The following is an 18,198-nucleotide window of genomic DNA, read 5'->3' as shown; positions in this document are numbered from 1 at the left end:
TGATAAGTCATAGCATAGCTAATAGAACTTTTAAGTGAAAGTTTATGAATGCTTTGCATCTTTTCCAAGATGATACAGGAGTGGAGAAACAGAAAACAATTCTTTTATTGAGTAGATTGGTATCTGAGATTAGTATTAAAAATAAATAATGAATATTATCTTCATTAGCCCTATAAATAACATACAGTACTACTTTTGGGTGCAATTCAACAGTGCCCACCAGTGGAATGGACACAATTGGTGGAATGGATTTCTCATCTTTGGAAGATCTTCCAAGGCAGATTTTGGGGGTACAGTGGGGAAGGAGGGGAAGGTGAAGTCCCACGGCACAGGTAGAAGTCTCCTTACACAACATTCAGTCTTAAACCTGTGAATCTTATACCTTGGGGCTACAATCTAATATTTTTAGAAGGCTAGAGAAACAAGCAAGACTTCCATTTCATGCCTGTAGGTTATTATTACATGAGTTTCACATCTTTCCTAAAACTGGATGCTGTCACTTCTTTTATTTAATATTTGTAGAACTACTGATTTAACAGTCCTCTCATTTATTTAACAGTGCCTCTCATGGATTTATTCAAAAAGTTGAAATCATTTAAAGTCCTTCTAAATACATTCCTCTTGTTTAGAAATTGGGTCATTCTGTACTTTGGGATTTGGATACGCTGAGTGCTGTATAGACCTGATTGGCCAGAGAATAATAGATTGATAGAAATGTTCAAATAAAAGTGTAAAATGTGTGTGTGAGATAGGAAAGAGTGTATTGCTTTGAGCTTTAGGGGGCATGTTTCTTTAAAACAAAATTGCTTGACATTCTCTGTGGGAGTGCTGTGCCCCAGAAGCCCTGAGTGTTTGAGCTGAAGGAGCAAAGGTCATACTGTTATGTGTAAAGATGAGAAGGTTTTGTGTTCTCCTAAAATTATTATAGTGATAGATACCTGTGTATTTTTAAAGTATCAGAAGTGCATTGTTTTTTACACTATCGCTAGTATGTTCTTTTCTATTACGCAATTGCATTATAAAAAGTAATTAAGTTCTGTGAAAACACAGCTGTTTGTGGCTGCTGTTTACAAGCACATAGGAAAGGACAACTTTAATGAGTAACTTTTGAGTCCAAAAGAGAGTGAAATAGTAAGAGATTGTAAAAGATACCTTATGCAGTGTTACCTCAGGTTACATACGCTTCAGATTACATACGCTTCAGGTTACAGACTCCGCTAACCCAGAAATAGTGCTTCAGGTTAAGAACTTTGCTTCAGGATGAGAACAGAAATCGTGCTCTGGTGGCGCAGCGGCAGCAGGAGGCCCCATTAGCTAAAGTGGTGCTTCAGGTTAAGTACAGTTTCAGGTTAAGAACGGACCTCTGGAACGAATTAAGTACTTAACCCGAGGTACCACTGTATCAAGTATAAGCTGACCCGAATATAAGCTAAGGCACCTAATTTTAGCAGAAAAAACTGGGAAAACTTACCGACTCGAGTATATGCCGGTTCACCACACCACAAACCTGGTGGTGGCAGCAAAGGCGGTGGAGGAGGAAGGAGCAGCCCAAAAGGACTCCTTTCGGGCTGCTCGTCCCTCTGCTGCTGCCTCTGCTGCTCGCAAGAGCAGGCATAGGAGCCACGGTTGGGAGAGGCACAGTGCAGCGCAGCACCTCTCCCAACCATGGCTCCTGTGCCTGCTCTTGCGAGAGGCGGGCGGCGGTGGCGGGACTAGAGGTGAGAAAGGGCTCCTTTCGGGCTGCTCGTCCCTCCGCCACCGCTGCCACTGGCCTCACTCGAGTATAAGCCATGGGGGGGCTTTTTCAGCATTAAAAATGTGCTGAAAAAGTCGGCTTATACTCGAGTATATACAATAAATGAATAAGGGAAGGAATAAATGTTTTTAAAAACCTAGGAAAAAATAGCCACTTATTAGAGGACCACCATTTTTGGTCTAATGCTGTAACACTTCATGGCCTGTCCATAAGGGATCCAGTATACAACCCTTTGTGTATACTGTGTACACAGTGTCAAATGCCTGTGTGGAACTATAGTTTTTTATTCTGAAATGAGAATTCACAGTTCTGGTTTGGAGTGCTAGTATCCATATTGGAGATATATATGCTTATTTCATTTATGATTCTCTTCACACGAGGCATCCCAAAGCGAATTACAATATAATGAAAACATATAAACAGTTACAATATTTCCATAAATACTTTTTTAAAAAGTATACAGAGAGCAAAACAACAAGAACACATTCATCAAATCAATTTATATGCATACGGTGGCTGGTGGACCCTGGAATTAGAATGGCAACTAAAAAGTCATATATGTGGGACCAGCGGCGTAGCGTGGGTTGTCAGCACCTGGGGCAAGGCAAGTAATTTGCGCCCCCTAACCTGTGGATTTGCGCCCCCTAACCCTACAAATCTATGCCTATGAATGATGGTCCCTCTCTCTCTCTCTTTCTCATATTCCAATTTATTCCCATTTCCGCCGATCGATCCCCGAAGCTCTCACCCAGCGAAATTCGTGCGTAATTACGCTTCGCCATCCCTAATCCTGCCGCTTCCACCGGGAAATCATGACGGTGCGTTTCTCCTCTCCAAACTTTCCCCGGCCCTTTGCCGGCCGGCGCAGCCCTTTTGGCTACGAGCTCCCCTCCTTCTCTGCCCGCTTCCGACCCCACCTCCCCGTCCAGCCTCCCTACTTCCTGAAAAAAGGCGCTGGCGCCGAGCAGGACACCCCCGCGGCCATCGGAGAGAGGCGGGGCCGAGGGAGGCAAGCCAATGGGCGAGACGAGGGTAGGTGGCCACGGGGGCGGGCGCTGCCGCAGTCCTCGGGTGGGCAAGGTAGGAGCAGGCGGAGGCTGGCCGGCCGCTCTGACAATAGGGGCGGGCCGAGGGCACGACGCGGCTGGGCCCTCTGGACTTGCGCCCCCCCAGATGTTGCGCCCGGTGCGGCCGGCACCCCTGGCACCCCCCACGCTACGCCACTGTGTGGGACCAGTTCTTTTTTCTGGCGGTATGTGCTGGTACGCAGTACTGGCACCTTTTTTTCTAGAAAAAAGCACAGGTAGATTAATAAATATAATTATGAATGGATATGTTTACCAGATATCTGGAGAGGAGGAACTGATCTTAGGTGGCAAGGGCAGAGAGGGAAAGCCGAGCACATCATGGGGCAAGGTTAGGAAATGACTGCACATTCTCCCTTCCCTTCCTGTTTCTTGTGGGGCTACACATTTCGCTGCTGGGTCACTCCGCTGTGACGTGGTTGGAGCTGGGGCCCAGCTGCAAGGGAGGGAGAGGCAGAGGGAGCTGCTCTGGTGAGGTGGGTTCTGAGGGGATTTGCTGGGCCCAGCTCACAGAGGGGCGGGGTATTCAGCAACTAAACTGTAAAGTGCATTAGGTCTACTGTGCACTAACAACTCTCAGGTCCACTAACAGATTGAATATTTATGGTCCAACAATGACAGCAGGACAGCTGACACAGCTGGGTGGCCGTAACACAGGTTGTAGGACTTCCAGAAAACTAGAATATAGAGACGATGAAATAGCAAAATAAGCTTTAGCTTGTGGATATCAGCTACGTCCTTCAGTTTCAGTCCTATTTCAGCATACAGCCTACTATCTTGGTCCCTCTCAGGAACAGCATGAAGCAAAACAACATTTGCTATGTAGATGAATGAGAATATTTTGGAGTTGTGAGAGGTTCAACAGGGTGAATGTGAATGTGCGTTATTCAGCTTCTATCCATTTCCACATTCTGGTAATGTCTGGAATCTACATCACAATAAAAAGCAGTAAATGGAAGGAAATGGCTGGTGGAAAACTAGAAAGAGTTATCCTTTACAGTACATAATATTATTAAACTGCATATTTTTTCCCCTGTCACTGAACTTGAAAATATTCATTAGCTTCTGCATTAAACCTTTCCCCCTCTTACTTAATTTAGATTTACATTTTTGAAAATAACATCTACTACCAGCCTGATGTAAAGAGTAGCTCATTGCGACTAACATCGTCTGGAAAAGAAGGAATTGTATTTAATGGAATTGCAGACTGGTTATATGAAGGTAAATTGCACAGATGCAACTTTATTAGAAATGCAGAGGACATAAATGCATTCAATTTTTCTGAGAACAATCTGTTCATTATAGGACAATGCTGTTGATTTTTCTTTTTAATGTTTTCTTGCAAAATTGTCTGCATTAAAACAAAGGGATGCCTATATATAAGCTTTTGTTTGTGATCATTTAAATTGTCAAAATCCTTATTTTCTTGTTTCAAGAAGAAAACTATTGTATGGGGAAGGGAACAGAACAAGAACATACATTATTTTGCATAACAGCCCTGAAAATTACTCCACCTATTTTTCATTGGCATATTTGCAGAAATTGTATATGATTATGCTCAACTTATAAATATGACTATTAGTTTTGCATTGCATCACAAATATTATACTTTGGTTGCATATAACTATTCTGATACAAATAAATATAGGGATGCAGAATAATAAGGGACCCAACAGTGTCCTGGAAGTAATCTGTGGTTATAAAGACAAGCATTAGAAATTGTGGTTCATGCAAGGCAGCTAAAAAGCTGTTGGCATTTTACATTTCTTCCTGCAGCATCTCAATTTATATTTTTCACAAGACTATGGAAGGAGATACAGCCACTTCTATATATATATATATAGAGAGAGAGAGAGAGAGTGTCAATGAAATTCTCAGGTGTCTGTTTCTTTCATTCATTAAATCATCCCACCAGTGGTCTTCACTCTGCAGCCTCTCCAGCTTCCCACAGATGAAGACTAGGTAAAGATATCATGAGGTTACTCCTCCAATTGAGTGTTTTCAGATCAGGAAGTGTGAGCAGCTAAGGAGACTGCAGAAAGGTTTACTGGAGAGGAAACAGACACACCACCTTGGGTCAGCTCGAAAGAATAAGCTGAAACCCCACAATCACAGAAATTCTAAGTATTCTGAGAATGAGATCTACAAAAAAGGAAAATAAAAGCCTTTTTGCAGTAAAAAAAATTTTTTTTTGAGATATTGAACAGATTTCAAAACAGTACTAATCTAGTTGAATATAGAAAATCACAGCCTCCTGGCTGTGCTATGGCCTAACTGGTACAAAATAATGTAGCATTGTCTGTTTGCTCTGTTTGATTTATTTTTAACAGTAGGAAGTTTGCCAACAGCAGCAAAATGTGTATATAAAGCAATCTTCAGTGAGACTCTAGACAACAGTGGAGAAAGTGGCAAAGCTGTTGTGGGCAGCCAGTGGATTGGGATCTAAATTATATATGGCAATTGTTAATTTCATGGGTTTTAAGAACATTTTCCCTCCCCTCCCCCAGAGGAGCTCCTTCATTCTCACATAACTCACTGGTGGTCACCTGATGGAGAGAGGCTGGCATTTCTTATGATAAATGACTCATTGGTACCAAACATGGTTATTCCCCGGTTTACTGGATTCCTGTATCCCAGAGGAAAACAGTACCCTTATCCAAAGGTAAGGAAATTTTACATACAGTCTTCATTACTTGCCTAAGGTATAGTGTTCAGTGTTACTAAAACAGTTATTTCAAAAAGGAAAGGAAGCCATTTTTTGTTGTCATGGTTTTTGCAGAAATTACTGTATACACTGTTTTCTCAAAAAGCTACAAAAGCTTTGTTCTTTTCTGGATTAAAGAATGAAACAAAAGCTCTTTTGTTTAGTATAGGACAACATAACTTAATATATTAATATAACTACATATGATGCACATCTGGAGGGGTTGGGTATTTTGTACAAGCATTTGGATCAACAAGATTTCAAGGATTTTTTTGCTGTGAATATATGAATTCACCTATCAATATTAGTAAATCATAAATAAAAACTAATATAAACATAACAAGTTAATAATATTATCATGTAATAGGATCTGTTTGACAGTTACAATTATTCCATTTAACTAAATTAAATTGTTAAATGATATGACAGTGTCTACAACTGAATGGCAACACTATTTTTACTTAATAAATCAGTTGATATCCTGTTTCTTTTCAGTAGCAGGAAAATTAATCTCTAGAATCGCTTTGTTAGTTTTCTTTAGCAATGTCTTATTCTATACTGCCAAAAGGAAAACAAAATTAAAGACAAGCTGTACAATAAAATTAAGCTTTGGGAAGAGGAAATGAAAGTCTAGTTCCATTTATCACAGGCAATGCAGAATTATGTTAATAAAACCTTTACCTTTATTTAATACTTCTGTTAGCTTTCAATTCACCATAATTAATTATGAAGCTAGTGATCTGGTAATATTGACAAAGGACTTTGTTATTGCAGTACAGTATTCCACTTCATTACTACTGGAATATTTATGACTGCTGCTGAGCCAAAATAGGGTTTCCCTGGCACTTTTTACAAATGCTTTCATCCCATACAAAAAGCACCAATCCTTTCAACTTTGACATCCCCTTGTGAAAAGTGTTTACAAGGTGATGGGTGTCAGGGAAGACAGAACACATCCCTCTTGTGGCAACATCACCTCATCCTAATCTCATAATATATGTAGTTGATTCAGTGCAACATTATTGAGATGGCATTACACATTCAAATGGACATTTCAGTGAAAGGAATGAAATGCATATGGATGGCATCCACATTCAGGTTCTGTCCAAATTCTGCCATGCAGCTGGCCATCTATGACTTGCATTATTTCAGTGAAAACACATATGCAATGAGAAAAGAATGCCAGACTGCTTGCTTTCTGCAGCAGTGATGACACATCCATCCCCCATCAGAATAAGGACAATCTGAGAGATTCATTTGCCCTCAGTGGTGTCGTGAAGTGGTCCTGATTGGCTCTCTGATGCCTTGATAATGTAGTCACTATATAATTCCTGATTAGCTAGAATCAGTCAGCAACGAAGATTAAAAAACACACACCAAAGTAACACCATGGCAGCAGCATATTTGGGCTGCAAGCAAGTGATAACTAAGGTTAGGTGTTTTTCTTTCTTTTTACACAGCTTAACTTGAAAGCCTGATCTCCACTTTTACAATGTTTTGTGTATGCAGTACACATCTTCCCCAAACTACAAAGACAGGAGTCAGAATAGTCCATCCAGAAAGTAAATGTTTTCAATAATAGTTGTTCTTTCCCCCCATTTTAGATTAAAATCCATGTTTTTAAATCATTTTACTCTGGATATGTAATACATTCCACCAGGGCTACAGGAATATATGTTTTCTTGTATGTAGTCATTCATGGCCTCATAGCTGGGAGCATAGGGTTGGCCATTCTCAACAATTGGTTAAGACACATGAATTCAACTAATGTATGTATTCGATGACAATTGGTTAGCTATGTGTAATGGTTCTAAGGGGTTGCTCATGCGTAAGCAGATGCCTATCTCCCTGGCTGGGTGCAAACACCTGGCTGGGCTGCCAAAGTGAACCTCCTCTGTCCAGACAGCCACTCACCCGTGGCTGACTCAGTCGCTGGCAGAATCCGTGAGTGGGCGTTTCTTAAACTTCTTCCAGCAAAGAAGCTCTTTGATGCCTAGTCTCCACCTACCCTCTCTGCGCGAAAGCCTTCTGCGCAGGGAGGGCGTGGGCAACGGAGGACCTCTACTCTCCCCGCTGGTCCCCGGCAAGGAGTCATGGGACCGCCTCGCCACTTCCCCCACCTGCCCCCCTTCTCCACTGGTGCTACGCTGATTCTCTTCCCCAGAAGATGGGCTGCTTCTCCCGATCCCTGGACACTCTCTGGAATCCCTCTGGCTTTTGCGCTCCCCCTCCAATACTGATGGCAATTCCCTGACACTATGCTATCCATCTTTTAACATTTTCACATACAGCTGTGGTTCTTCTCTGTGTCTTTGCAAATACCTATCACACTTATTCATCCATTCTTTTCAAAGGCAGGAGAAATGAATCCAACAGTCAAGTTATACGTAGTCAATCTGTATGGACCAACACATACATTGGAACTCATGCCACCAGATGGCTTTAAATCAAGGTAAGCAGTATGTCATCTGAAAATTAACTATCTGTGACTCTCTACATGCACAAATAAATTGAAGTTAATCTCTGTTTAAGATAACATTCCTGCAACAGTTTTCTGGAAGTAACATGTAGCTGGAAAAAACAGCAGGACTATCAGCTTGGGTTTAAATAGACTATCTTTATTATAAGGCTTGTAATGGCCAATGCATTACAATGCAATGGAACTGAAGTATAATCATTTCTGCATAATAACTCGGTCCAGATTTAGTGGTTGTCATAAACAGCATACTGGGTGTGAGATGCATGGGGCTCATAGGATCTAAGGGGCCCACCCAGCTCACAAATACCCTTAAATTTCGAACTGAACGGATTTAAAGTTACTGGTGTTAATTAGATTATTATTCTAATATAGCTTTGTCATGTTAGTTAATATTAAATATAAATATGGATCTATGATTTCTACATAGTACATAGTGAAGACACAGACATCATATTTAATTAAACGTCTTCTCTTCATAATCATATTTCACCTCCGATCAGAAGGTATGTAGTTGGATACAGGTATATCATCAAACTCAAAAAAAGAGGATTTTGCATGAGGGACCATTACAGAGTATGGTCACCTCTGTTCAGGTTCTCTTGACACCATAGCCAACCAGTATCAGGAGACTACAGCCACTAAGTTACAGCTTGCCAGTTTCTGTTCCATCTCTTTTCTTACTTGGAAACACAGATAATTCTTCACATATTTAATGCCCAAAATTTACACTCTCTTTAAACTGGTAATCCCACTCATAGGCTTGTATTCCAATAAAGTTTTTATAGAATTCCTAGAATACTGATTCTTCCCTTCTCTTTTAAACACAAAGTTCTTTATGGAAACTGACCAACCCCAGAGCTAGAACCTGTAGCCATTACCTTAGTAAAGCCCATCCAGGATTCTTTGAGGGAAGCCAAGCCTGTGAAAGTGGTAGAAATGTGCACATATAGTGTAGATGTGACCTGATTGTACCATACCAAGGCTCAGTCATAACTGGAAATGCTTCTAACTCATCCTTCTAGCTCTGACTATCAAACATGGCTTTCTCTAATCATTTCAACCAAGTGTAGGCACATAGGTAATATCCCACCAGCTGGAAGATTGCAAGAATGCTGCAGATCAAAGTGACAACAGTCTTGTTTTTAAAACTGTGGTTCATACATTCTTACTAAAAGCTCCATGCATTTGATATATTCTCTTTGAGTTGGAGCTTGTTTAAAAATCCATTCTGCTGTTACTTTACAGAAGCCTTGAGGACCATGTACATTTCTAGGAAAATCCATTTTATCTATGAAATCCTTCTCTGGTTACTGAATATTGCTGCTCTAAAGCAGTATAAACCATTCATATATATGGGGTGTGTGTGTGTGTGTGTGTGTGTGAGAGAGAGAGAGAGAGAGAGAGAGAGAGTGTGTGTGTGTGTGTGTGTGTGTGTGAGAGAGAGAGAGAGAGAGAGAGAGAGATTGTCCAATTTCCATCTCTTCTTCCCCCACTCCACAGAAATTGTGTGTTATTGTATATACATTGAAAACAGTCCTTACTCTAATGACTGTGTATGTTAAGATTTCTTTCTTTGTCTTGCTCTGTGCTGCTGGGGTTTGGATGACCCAGGCTGGATTCTGACAGTTTTTTATTCTAATAAATGTATTGGAATGCATTTTAATACAAACAATTTGAATCATCAAATTAAGGGAAAAAGCACTAAAACATACTTTCCCAAAGAGATGGTATGCGATGCATAGAAAGATGACTTGTTAAAGTTCCTTGCTAATCAAATAGGAGCTAAACATCAGGTGGAATGGGTAATAAAACATTCCCAAATGCTACAGATGTCAGGGCATATTCAACTATGAATTCATTCATTCATTCAACTATGTTGTTCTGAACTGTATCTCTCAGTCTTTGCATGCACATCTGTAGAAATACGTGTGTGTGTGTGTGTGTGTGTGTGTGTTTATACCTATATCTATACACAGTGTGAGTCATCATTCCTATAGTTTGGAAATATAGGTATATATATTTCAGTAAAAACCATAACAAATATTTAATCAAATCTAAATTAATGTCATGTTATCCATATGCTATGATCTAAAATGTGCTTAGAGTTGCATTCTTGAAGCCATTGTCTTTTGTGTAGCATTGTATAAGATAATAGAGTTTTGCTTCATTCAGTAAAGTACTTGAAAATTGCATCCCAGGTTCCTAGAGTAGCTTAAATTAGGGGTGTGCTGATTCTGAGGCTTTTGTGTGGAAGAGAAAGTGAAAAGTCATCACCCCTGAATATTGGGAATTTCCTGTAAAAATGAGAGAAAATGTGAAGATATTCCCTGAAATTTTGGGGTATGTGGATTGGGAGTGATACTTACCTTAATATGGTTACAATGATGCATATCCTTCATTTACCTTAACCCCGCCCCCAGTACTAGCACTGAGTGTCGCAGCCTCCTCAACAGCCCACATTTCTCATAGAAGGTCTGGTGGGTAAGGAGTCTGCTCGTAGAGTATGATAGGTGATAGCTGTTTGTCAGTAGCCACAAATAATGTACTGAACTGCCTAGACATGACAGATTGTACTAGGTGGTCTTGGTAACAGTTTCATCATGGCAATCTAACAAGGATTTAGAAGGAGAGAGCATTTTTCTGTACCACTGATAAAACCGATTTAGCTACAAATGTTTGCAGGCAGGCAATCTATTTGGCAATACAGTGCTGGGGATTATTATTATTCTTTTCTTTTTTTCTATGGAAGCAAGTATCTGTGCTCCTTTGTCGGCTACCCTTTTTGCACAGAGTGTTTGCAGAATGTCCTTGGCATTTTACATTATTTCTGACTACTTCATATCACTGAAAACACTATTGTTTGTTACAAAACCTAAAGCAAAACTGTAAAGCATAAGGCAACCTAAGTTGTTAAGAGCAACATGACAGCCAGTAACCAGTAAACCAATTGTTATGTCAATTTTGTAAAATATAGTACAGCAGTACCTCGGGTTAAGTACTTAATTCGTTCTGGAGGTTCGTTCTTAACCTGAAACTGTTCTTAACCTGAAGCACCACTTTAGCTAATGGGGCCTCCTGCTGCCGCCACACTGCCGGAGCACAGTGGTACAGTGGTACCTCGGGTTGCATATGCTTCAGGTTACATACGCTTCAGGTTACAGACTCCGCTAACCCAGAAATAGTGCTTCAGGTTAAGAACTCTGCTTCAGGATGAGAACAGAAATTGTGCTCCGGCGGCGCGGCGGCAGCAGGAGACCCCATTAGCTAAAGTGGTGCTTCAGGTTAAGAACAGTTTCAGTTTAAGAACGGACCTCCGGAATGAATTAACTACGTAACCAGAGGTACCAGTGTACAGTCACTGTACAATAATTTCGCTATGTATGTTTTGCATGTTGAATCTGAATGTGGTCTTGGAATGTGGTTTGTTACCAGTATAATGCTGCGTGGAACAATGGATCAGTGTCCTTTATCGCAGTGCGCAGGATGTAATTTCACAGTTTATGTGGGAACAATATAACCACTGTATTTTTAAATGTGTATCTGCCATAGAGAATATTACATAATGATGGTGAAGTGGGTCAGCAATACTAAAACTGTCGTGCGGTGGTTAAACAGACCTCAGAACCTGTCCATCCTTACAGTGTGCGAGACGACAACTGGTGCTTGTAGCATGGTATGCAATTTATTTTTGTTATCGTTTTCATATAATAGATTTACAGTTATTGTCCCTGTATGCAGAGCACATGCTTTTGGTCCTTATTTTTAATTTGTTTGCTTGTTTTCCTGCCAGTGCCAGAGGCCAATTTATTTCCGTGAGTTAGAATTCACCTTGTGGTTGAAATAATGTGGAACACATTGTTCTGAAAGGAAAAACACACAAACACCTGCTCCGCTGCCATGCTTTTACTTTCTCCCAAAAGTTGGGCCTGATAATCTAGTAGGGAGGGCTGCTGGGTATGTGGAGAGGAAGCATGAGTTCCACACAGATTTCTACCTGCCAAAACTCAATACACCGAGGAAACATTTGGATTCTCAGTAGGGTCTTTGGAAGCACTTAGCAAACAGCAGCAGCAATAATTGGCCCTTTAGCCAAAGATAAATCTGTGTTCCAGCAGTGTTAGTAACCACAAGAGTACTCTTCATTATCAGAGTTATTGACATAAGTGTGATTTATGTCTAAGCAAAATGTTTGAGTTCAACTCTCAGAGTAAGGCTGAGAATCATAAAAAATAGCAGGAGATTTAGAACTTCAGCCTTACTACTGTTTACATGCATTTTAGAAATGTTTCCTAATAACATACTTTTTGTAAATATTATTCAAGCACACGCATTTGCTCACTTTTTTCACTGAACAGTTAGCTAATCTAAATATTTCATTTTGATGTATAATTGTTAACCAAAAGAACCATAAAATAAATATTCAGTTATGATGGGCTGAAATAATTAATAAAATCAAACATTATTTGATATTGTGTGACAGAGCTATGTTACAAAGACACTGTATATAGGTATATTGTTCTTTGCTTGTATGCTTCCAATATACTAACATTGAAATGCTAGCTATCAAAATACACGTTCACTCCCAAACAAATGACATAGGTTTTTAAAAGCCTTCCTACTCAAATTAGTGGTGACCAATCCAAAGCTTTCCAGGATTTAGATCAGAGCTGAGTACAGAGTACATGCTATTTAATCTACCTATTCAGTTGTTTATAAGGTATAACAGGCAATTAGAGGAACAGATAAAACAGTTATGGTTATAAAAGCAAGTAAAACCATTATTGCCAGAACAGTACAAAATTAGCAAAAGAAGGTCCCATAAATCAAAACCCCTTAACTGTCAAAAGCCAGGAAAAAGTGATGTTTCTTCATTGTACAGCAAAAGCTATACAAAGAAGATGCTAGATGCAACTCTATGAAAAGGGAGTTCTGCAATTTGGGGGTTCCACAGTGAAAGCCCTCTTCCAGGCCACTATTCCCTACACACAGGGGTAGGGGTGTGTGTGTGTGTGTGTGTGTGTGTGTGTGTGTGTGAGAGAGAGAGAGAGAGAGAGAGAGAGAGAGAGAGAGAGAGAGAGACAGAGAGACGAGAGACAGAGAGACAACAAAGAAAGCCCTCCTGCCAGTCTTAGCACCTGAGAGGGTCAGTAGCTAATTTAATCTTCTTTAGGATACCACTTCATTTATTTATTTTAAAATATTTGTATCCTGTCTATTTTCCGAAGAGCTCAAAGCACCTTCCAAAAGAAAATAAAAACATAAATTAGCCAGAAACATGTAAAATTCTTAATTATACTTTACAACCTAACATTAAAACAGCAGCAGGATATAATAACATAATGCATCAATTTTAAAAAATTCAAATATTTACAGTTAATACGAATTCCAGCAGTTTACAGTCAAAACCCCTTCTAAAAAGGGGATGTTTTTGAAAGGTCACTGCTGAGGAGACAACATGGGTTTCCCTTGGAATCTGGTTTGAAAGCCTAGGTGCAGCTCCCCCAAAAAGAGTCCTCCCTCAGTCTCAAATAAGCATATTTCTGGGGATGTTGAGACACACAGGAGAGCTTCTAAAGATTAGCCCAATTGGCAAGCAGACTCCAACAGGGCAAAGTGGTTCTTCAACATCCTAAACAAAGGTCAGCAGCAGCACTTTGATGCCTGGAAATAAATCAAAAGGCAGTGCTTCAACAAAGAAATTGCGCTCTCTAAAAAAGGCCATCTTAATTGCCTGTGGATAGGAACTATGTGGTTCAAAGTGCAACCTGCTGCTATTCCTGTTTGTGTGGCATTTTAACTAGGTAACAGAGGAAAATGCAAAATGCAATGATTTTCAATTAGCAAGATTTTGTATATGTATTTTATAACTTTATATATATTTCTTTTTAGAAATATGAGTTTACATCTGAAGTGTGGCTTTCTAAACAGGTACTTACATTATTAATTGCTTTGAATGGAAAATGTGTATCATTAATACGTTAGCTGTTAATAAAATGTTGGTAAATGTCCGCATTTTAAACTAGACTATGTCGATCCATTAATCTGAAAAAGAATTAAAGGTTAATTTAAGAGAAGCAAACAAAATGGTTTTTAAGCATTGGATTAACTGCAGAAGTATTACCAATTCTGGAAGTACACTGAACTCGCAAAGGTATTGGGATGGCATTTCAAACAGATATTCTGGAACAGGTGCATAGGAGCAGTTTCAGGTGTATACAGCTGTCTGATGTTAATTAATAACATTTAATGTACCAGACAAGAATCACATGGCTTTTCACATGTATAGTAATGTGATTCCACCTTGGACAGGAGTATTCCTCCCTATTTCTCATCTTAGGGAGTTAGCAAGATGAATGGTAGGTGGGGGCCCATAAGTTATCTTGGACTTAAACCATTTAGGACTTTAAAGGGAGCCACCAATACTATCACCAATACTATCACCAATACTATACAGGATTGGTGTAATATGATCCCTCGGGCAAGCGTAGTGCTTAACAGAAAATTTCAGAATTCTGATTCTATTTCATTTTTATAGAATGAGGAGCCAGTTTTTTCTAAAGATGGCAATAAATTCTTTATGACAGTTCCTGTTAAGCAAGGTGGTCGTGGTGAATTCCATCATATTGCCATGTTTAATGTTCAGGTAAGTTTATTTCACAATTTCAAGTTCATAATTGCACAAGTCTGTAATTAATTATACCATTGCTTAAACGTCTTCTGAAGCGACGTATGATGCCTTGAGTTGCATGCTACTCCGAATATATTCTGATTTTAGTCACTGATTTGTAGGTATTAACAAAAATCGTAATCACAGAACACTTCAAATGATGCATAGTTCAGTCCTCTGAAATGATGAAAAGCATCCTCCCAGCAGGTTGATGTGGTGATTTGATTTGGCAAGAAAGTTGGTGAATGACTAAAGATTCCTTTGCTGTTTCATGAAAGAGCACTTGCAAAGAAGCCAGTGAATGAAGCATTTGGAACCATTTTGAGTATCTCAGGGCATTGTACTCAGCGCTTTTTCTTTTTCTTTTTTTTGGTTTGGTTTGGTTTGAAAAAAAAAGGTGCTGGTACTTTCCATGAAGTTGTTACAGTAAGTGCCACACTTTTAACATGGGGGGGGAGGTGGCAGTAGTAGGGTGCAGCCTTGAGTAGCCCCAGAAAAAAGCACTGGTTGTACTTACTTGGAAGAAACAAAGACCTGGTCTACACATTCAGCAGAATGAGACGGTAGGGTGCAATGTGTGGTAGTATGGTGAAATGATATATTACTAGTGGGAGATCACATTTTTTTATTGCTTCCTTACATTAAAAATGTAGCACAAATAGGAAAACCAGCAAAAAAGGGCAGAGAGCTGAGCTAGAAGTGTTGTGAGGCATTCATCCTAACATTAAGAAGAATGTTTGATCAGTGCAAGCATTTCTGTTTGCTTGCCAAAATAATCTCCCCTGTCCTCCACACATGCACTGTTCTGGGAGTCCACTCTACCCTCCAGAGCAGACTTGGAGAGGGGAGGCCATGGGGCCATATGTGGAGGGTTGTTTTGTTTTGTTTTTGCTTTGTATGAGGTCACTATCAAAAGTGCTATTGCCCACCAGTAGTTTAAAGAACCCACTTCATTCTGCTGCAAGTCTAGACTCAGCCAAGGTCTGTTGGGGAATGTGCTGACTTGACTTTGAAATGTATGTGCTGGATTTGTATTTTCAGTGTGTTTCCCCACCACCTGATATGTTGCTCCTATATACCATGCTATTGATCTTGAGATTGTAGATTTTAAAGTGCACATTTATTGTACTTTATACATTTGTACTGACAGAAATATATGACAACTGTCTGTGGCATTTCATTTAATGTTTCTGTAGTAATTAGAGGAACATTCTGTGAAATGTCATGGGATTTAAAAAGCCATGGGAAGCCACAGCGGCAGTACTGAAGCTTTGCGTGATTATCGTGATCTGTCAGTGAATGCTTCTAATGCTTTCCGCAGTGTGTTATACTTTGGATAATGCTGGAACACCTTATTTTCTTTTTATTAAGTTGATTACATTTTTAATAGTAATTAAGAGATATTCTAGCATTCTTTCCATAGGCAGGGTGAATCTCAGTTGCTCAGATCCTATTAACATTTACTGAAATGTAGTCCTTCTGAATGGAATCTCATAAAAATGTATATGTATAATGCTTGGAACCAGAGATGTCTTTTTAACACAGAGTTGGTCGGCCAGCAAGCCTGGTGCCTGAAGCCAGCTACCCATAGAACACCTCATTGGGGATCCTGCCATCTTCCATTCTGTGGACATGACCAAGCCAGCATAGATGTTGCTGAAAAAAGAGTGTGAACATGCTAGGAATGTGGTCTTGGGAGCGCACATCTTTGTTTTAGACTCTGTTCTGCCACAATCCACCTGATAGCTCATTTGGTAGAGCATGGGAATAAGAATAAGATGCCCATCTGTTTGAGTTGCCCCAGCCACTCTGGGTGGCTCTCAACAAAATATTAAAAACAATAAAACATCAAACACTAAAAACTTCCCTATACAGGGCTGCCTTCAGTTGGCTTCTGAAAGACAAATGGTTGTTTATTCCTTGACATCTGATGAGAGGGCGTTCCACAGGATGGGTGCCACAACCAGTAAGACCTTCTGCCCGGTTCTGTGTAATTTCACTTCTCACAGTAAGGGAACTACCGGAAGGCCCTTGGAGCTGGATCTCAGTGTCCAGGCTGAACAATGCAGGTGGAGATGCTCTTTCAGGCATACAGGGCTGAGGCCATCTAGAGCTTTAAAGCACCAACACTTTGCATCATGCTCGGGAACATACTGGGAGCAAACGAAGATCCTTTAGGCCCGATGTTATATAGTTCTGTGCCCTTTTTCAGTCACCAGTCTAGCTGCCACATTCTGGATCCAAGTCTCCTTCTTAGCCTCAGGATCATGGGTTTGAGCCCCACATTAGGCAAAAGATTCCTACATTGCAGAGGGTTGGACTAGATGACTTTTGCGGCCCCTTCCAACTCTCCCATTCCATGATTCTATGGCAGCCCCACCAAATTCTCACAGTTTCTCCATTCCATGTGAGCCTCTCATGGCCCAATCACTTGACATTCCAGGAAGAACTTCAAGAGCAGCAACAGTTTTGAGGGATGCTGGGAGATTGTAGTGATGGAAAACCTCTTTACATTGCACTACTCATCTATGTCTGGGACTGAGAGAGAGAGGTGGGGTCAAATTGCTATCATATTTAGACCACTGTTTACCTTTGCTGCACTAAACACTAAGGAAGAAGAAAACTTTTTTCCCCTGGGTTGATATTACATCTAGGGTTACATGATCCTTTTCAAAAGCCACTAACAAAGGAGGTAATTATAATTCCCTTTCAGTAACTACAACACTTTCAAGTGGTTTCCCACCCTAACCAATTCACTGTTGCTGCAATAAGAAATAAGGCTGCTTTAAATAGGACGAGGAACCAGTGTTAGCTCATGCCTTCCACGTGGGGCTTAAAAGGAGTATTGTATGATAGAATTCCATGCACATAGGTGCCTTATATCTTGGATAGGAAGAGACCAGTAAAGTTTTGGCCCAGGCCTCAGAGAAGCTTTGTGTAGTCCTGATTAAAATTAGCATCATATATTGATTTTATTTGAGATGCATAGGAATTAAAATGTATATGGAATTTAAAATATCTGTATACAATAGAATTCTATTTTCATTAGACTTTTATCACATAGAACTAGGTACAAAAAGAAACATATTCCCAAACCACAAAGTGAGTAGACTTACTTAAGGTTAATTTACAGATCACATTTTCTCTGCTATTTCTCCACTGCTGTCCTCTCATGCTTGCAGTATTCTCACATGAGTAATGTGAACACCCTGCTGTGTGAACAAGTAGCTCATATGGTGCGGCTGCCTAATTTTCATGATCAGGATAGCACTACAGTATACTTCTCTGGTGCTGGAGATTGCAATAGTTCCTCTGCATAGGTAGATCACTTTCATGAAAAATAAAAAGAAATGACTGACAAAGTGTAACGTTGGTTCCACTGAATCCCACAGGAATAAGCTATTTTAAGGGTGCATAGCATTGTGGCTTGTAGCCAGAGTGTCACTGAGGATTGAAGGAAATTAATAGCGAGTAATTTCAGAAAGAGACAAGGCTTGAGCGTATGTG

At 40.0% G+C, this 18,198-nt stretch overlaps 1 protein-coding gene across 2 annotated transcripts in view; it reads left to right on the top strand.

Moving 5' to 3' along the window:
* Positions 1 to 18,198, top strand: part of DPP10 (dipeptidyl peptidase like 10) — a 512,130-nt gene that overhangs the window by 455,865 nt on the left and 38,067 nt on the right. For both annotated transcript variants that reach the window (XM_053405055.1, XM_053405066.1), the window contains exons 8-13: positions 3,942 to 4,062; positions 5,349 to 5,503; positions 7,900 to 7,997; positions 11,574 to 11,697; positions 13,914 to 13,952; positions 14,560 to 14,667. In XM_053405055.1, the coding sequence (XP_053261030.1) occupies positions 3,942 to 4,062; positions 5,349 to 5,503; positions 7,900 to 7,997; positions 11,574 to 11,697; positions 13,914 to 13,952; positions 14,560 to 14,667 (645 nt within the window). The remainder of the gene's footprint in view (positions 1 to 3,941; positions 4,063 to 5,348; positions 5,504 to 7,899; positions 7,998 to 11,573; positions 11,698 to 13,913; positions 13,953 to 14,559; positions 14,668 to 18,198) is intronic.

Source organism: Podarcis raffonei, chromosome 1, assembly GCF_027172205.1.
Source record: "Podarcis raffonei isolate rPodRaf1 chromosome 1, rPodRaf1.pri, whole genome shotgun sequence".
NCBI lineage: Eukaryota > Metazoa > Chordata > Lepidosauria > Squamata > Lacertidae > Podarcis > Podarcis raffonei.
The sequence above is the reverse complement of the archived record's forward strand: the minus strand, read 5'-3'. Positions and strand labels throughout refer to the sequence as shown.